The sequence below is a fragment of the Triticum aestivum genome, chromosome 4D (genome assembly GCF_018294505.1).
Source record: "Triticum aestivum cultivar Chinese Spring chromosome 4D, IWGSC CS RefSeq v2.1, whole genome shotgun sequence".
NCBI lineage: Eukaryota > Viridiplantae > Streptophyta > Magnoliopsida > Poales > Poaceae > Triticum > Triticum aestivum.
In genome coordinates, this window is record NC_057805.1 from 41,532,621 (window position 1) to 41,536,952 (window position 4,332).

General features: G+C 59.5%; 2 protein-coding genes across 2 annotated transcripts; one reads left to right on the forward strand and one right to left on the reverse strand.

The window, feature by feature from the left end:
* Nucleotides 1-422: 422 nt before the first annotated feature.
* On the forward strand, nt 423-1,636 carry LOC123096040 (ATP synthase delta chain, chloroplastic). The gene has a single exon (XM_044517624.1). It carries the CDS (start codon nt 653-655, stop codon nt 1,301-1,303), a length of 651 nt encoding a protein of 216 aa, XP_044373559.1. The 5' UTR covers nt 423-652; the 3' UTR covers nt 1,304-1,636.
* A 295-nt stretch (nt 1,637-1,931) lies between these two features.
* Nucleotides 1,932-3,377, reverse strand: LOC123096039 (GEM-like protein 1). The gene is made up of 4 exons (XM_044517623.1): nt 2,908-3,377; nt 2,717-2,806; nt 2,365-2,645; nt 1,932-2,291 (listed from the first exon to the last, which is right to left on the reverse strand). Exons 1-4 carry the CDS (start codon nt 3,074-3,076, stop codon nt 2,115-2,117), a joined length of 717 nt encoding a protein of 238 aa, XP_044373558.1. The 5' UTR covers nt 3,077-3,377; the 3' UTR covers nt 1,932-2,114.
* Between the last annotated feature and the right edge of the window lie 955 nt (nt 3,378-4,332).

A 4,332-nucleotide genomic window follows, 5' to 3' on the forward strand; every position in this document is an offset into this window, starting at 1 on the left:
GACGCGAAATGTTTGTTTCCACTCGTAGGACAGGCATGAAATCGCTGTGTTCCGCCACCGCTATCGCCACCGGTGGAGTGGCGCTTTGCTCGCCGCAGCACGGCAGCCACGGTAAAAAGCCTTTTCTCTTCCAAAGAGAGAGAGAAGCACCGCACCGCACGGCAGGGCAGGGACGGCTCTGAGCCGTCGCCAGCAGCACGGCATGTGGTAGCCACCACAAAATATAGCCATGTTCTCGTGTCCGTGAATAATCGGGACCGGCTCGTGGTCGTGCCGAGAAAAACGTGACGGACGGCCCGTCGCGCGGCGCGGGGGGCGCGCGCGCGAGACGCGGGGACCACATGACCAGCGCACACGGGATTGGGCGGGTGCGGCACGCAGATTCCTCCGGATGGGGCGGGTGCGGCTGCCGGGGCCGCATCGTGTTCACGCCAAATTCTCTCCCTCGCCTTCCCCTCCCCGACTCTCCCCCCCTACCTCAGCCTCACCTTATCTCCCTCGCCTGTGGCCACCAGCAGCCAGCTACTATCAGTATCACCACCACACCCCCCTGCTCCGGCCTCGCGTCCGGAACTCCACTCCTGCTTCAAAACCCCGATTCCTGTTCGTGTCTCCTGTCCTCCCCGGCCGACCCCAGTAGCTAGCTTCGACAATGAACATCTTGAACCAGCCCATCAGCCCCGGCGGCGCCCACGCGGCCTTCCCGGCCGCCGCCGCCGCCAAGGACGGCGGCATGCCGGCGTCGCTCCGCTTCGACGTCGGCCCCAGCACCGCCCACCGCGCCCCGAGGCGGCAGACGCAGACGCTGCTTCGGGCCAGCAGCAGTAGCTACGTCGGCGCCGGGCACGCCGACGAGGCCGCCGTCATCAAGAGCGCGGAGCAGCAGAAGGGGGCCGTGGTGCCGCCGTTCCAGCCGGTGACGCTCAACTTCCTGCGCTCGCTGCTGGACAGGGACAGCATGACGTCCATCGCCGAGGAGGGCGGCGAGGGCGCGGGCGCGGCCGCCGCCGCGCCCCCGCTGCACGCGCTGCGCGTGGTGGTGTCGTCCGCCGTGGCGCTCGACGCGCGCCAGACCGAGCTCATCGCGCGCAAGATGCGCCGGATCACCGGCTTCGTCAACCTCGCCATCGAGAACGTGGTGGAGCCGTCGCTCATCGCCGGCTTCGTCGTCTGCTACGGCCTCGACGACTCGCACACCATCGACCTCAGCGTCCGGGGCCGCCTCGCCGCGCTCAAGAACCGCGTCGACAGCTCCGACCACGACGACCGCCTGCACCCGCGGACGCCCGCGCCGCTCCATTGATCCGGCCCACCCCTCCATCCATCCATCAATTATACCCATAGTTCCACACACAACACATACCGCGCGCACCACCGCCACTTCGCCGTGCTTGTCGCGAGCTCATTCACGTCGTCCGCCATATCTCCATGCCATATTGCCATGCATGATGAACTGAACTCTATATACAGACCAAGATGGATCGACGCCGACGGCAACAGTTTTGCTATGTTACGTTGTTGTAAATTGTGAGGCACTTGACTAGCTTCTGCTATTATGTTTGTACCAAGTGTACTGTAATACTACTATGGTACTGTACAAGCTGCAGATTGTAATTTTATGCGAGGTTCAGGGTTACATACAGTGCAAAGCTCTGTAATCCCAGAGCAGAGGCTGGTGTGCGTGAGAAACCTACTGCTCCCTCCGCATCCATACTAATCGTCACAGCGCTGAATCTGCGACAATTAATATGGATCGGAGGGAGCAGCTAAATTTGGACGCAACGCAACTGTATCAATCCAGCGACGAATCCGAGTATGAAATAGCTGGTGCTTGCGAGGCCTAGAGCTTTCTTATCCGTATCCGGCGCTGCCTATCGATGATTAGTAGTAGTAACACCCTTCTTGGTTGGTGATACCGACGGCAGGCAACGGAGCTTTATTGGTGTCTTATAAATTATTCCAGAGCAAGAACTGCTGATGGGGCGAGTTGCGGTACAGGAATGAAGAGTACAAACACTGATCAGTCAGTGACAGGATAGTGCCACTGCCGAAGAACTGGAGCTTATACTCCTAGCAGCTGCGATGGTGCAGACGGACGGACGGACGGGGATCGGTCAGGGACGGCGCTGCAGGGCGTCGGAGAGGTGCTTGAGCGCCTTGTCGTAGGAGACGAAGCCCATGAACCAGAACTCGTGGTTGTCGGTGGTGGCCACCTGGATGTACCGCTCCGACGGCCTCCACATGCTGGCGGACGGGCTCACCGTCCTCACCTGGTTCAGCGGAAGCACCACCTGCAGCGCAGCCGGTGAATGAGATTGTTGACAGTGCCAAGTGAACTGAAGCTAATGAAGTGAGGATGCTTGCCTTGTAGTACATGGGCTCCGGCGGCTGGGTGGGGGAGGGGGCGTGGTAGGAGACGGGGGAGTCGCTGCAGAAGGCGAGGCGGGCCGTGGAGAGGTAGAGCGTGCCGATGACGGGGCCGGATGAGGTGGAGAGGTAGCAGGCGTAGGCCTTGCGGAGCTGCTCCCCGGGCACGGCGCCGAACACCTGATGGAACACCCTCTCGTGCCCGCCCTCCGCGTACACCTTGGTCCCCTGCGCCAGCCGCGCCACCGCCGCGTCCGCCATGTTCGGCGCCGTCCGGACTGCGCGAGGCCAAAACGTGCGTGTCAGTGTGCGTGCATCATGATCCGAAGCAGGGATGAATAATACGTACGGTGGTTCCAGATGTTGCCGGTGGTGTCGGCGGCCTTGCGGGTGCCGTCCTCCAGCAGCTTGCCGTACCGCCCCAGCGCCTTCATGATGGCTGCACTTGCAAGGCGGCGCCAGAGCACGCCGGCGTCAGGATCGACGGACACACGAGAGTACAGAGTAGTATTGAGGAATCGAAGGAGACGAGTTACGCACACTGGCAGGTGGAGGGGGACGCGCTGGCCGGGGTGACCTGCACGTAGGGGTTTCCGGCGCCGTTGCTGGCCGCCGTGACGGCGACGGCCGTGGACTGCGGGCGCGCGGCCTGGCCGCCGTGCGGCGGGTACCCTGACGGCCCCGGCGCGGGAGCCTGCATCGACGCCATGGCTGGAGCTGATCCGGCACGCGATGAGTTAGTCTGGGTATGCCAACGGGGTGGAGCGCTGCCTTATGCCGATCGCCGACGGATGAGGAGGAATGATGCGGTGCGGTGGCGGGGGAGAATCAATCGGAGGTAGTGGCGATGAGGCGAAGGTTCTCTGGCGCGTTTACTTTTTGTCCGTTCGGAAAGGATCGGGGGAAGGAAAGGGGAAAGCGAGGAGTGCGGTGCAGTGCAGCTGATCGAGATACGCGAGTAGGCAGACAGGTGGGATCGGATTTCTGGGGCTCCGCGCCCGGGATCTCTGCGTGCGTCTGCCGCTCGTGCGCCGTGCCGTGCCATGCCTTCGCAACAAAGGAAAAGAACGGCCATGGCGGGCCGACTGAACTGGTGCGGCACTGGATCACGGTGAACGCCCATACGGAGGAACCCGGTTCTTTTTTCGAAGGGTACACATTCGGTTCGGCCCTGAAAGAGATAAGGGCCCAAGTACTGGTAAGTTCGTTCACACACGGTCACCGCCACGTTGGTTGGATCTGATCCACATAGTTTGAGCCCGTAGATATAGAACTTTTTAATTTGGCACTTTTGGCAAGGCAAGCTTGGCGACTCAGGCAACATCCTGATTCGTTGAGTGCTGAGTCCTCAAAGCAAGGTACTATCCTGAGTGTGATCTACTGGATGCACAATTGGGCTCGAATCCCTCGCAAGTGTGGCGTGCTGTCAATGAAGGAAAAGAGGTTCTGTCCTTGGGCCTAATCAAAAGAATAGGCACGGGTGTGGATACAAACATTTGGTATGACAATTGGCTTCCCAGAGAGTATAAACTTAGGCCAATATGTGCACGAACACAAAATCCCCCTATGCTTGTTAGCGAGCTTATTGATGGGGCTACAAAAACTTGGGACAGACAAGTTCTGAAGGAACACTTCATTGAACAAGATATTGATGTTATAACGGATATACCACTTAGTTCAAGAGTGCGGTCTGATTTCTGGGCTTGGCACTGTGATAAAAGGGGTATTTTTTTCAGTCCGATCTGCTTATAGAATGCTCACTGGAATAAAAATGCAGAGAGAAGATTGGTTAGAGAATAGACCAAGCCATTCGAATCAAGAAGGAGAAAAGAAGGACTGGACCAGATTGTGGAAGGGCTTGGTGCCTTCTAAGCTGCGTGTTTTCACATGGAGATTAGCACATACATCACTGCCAACTGGCACGACGAGGTATGGAAGAAACATGGCAACCTCGCCGGTCTGTTC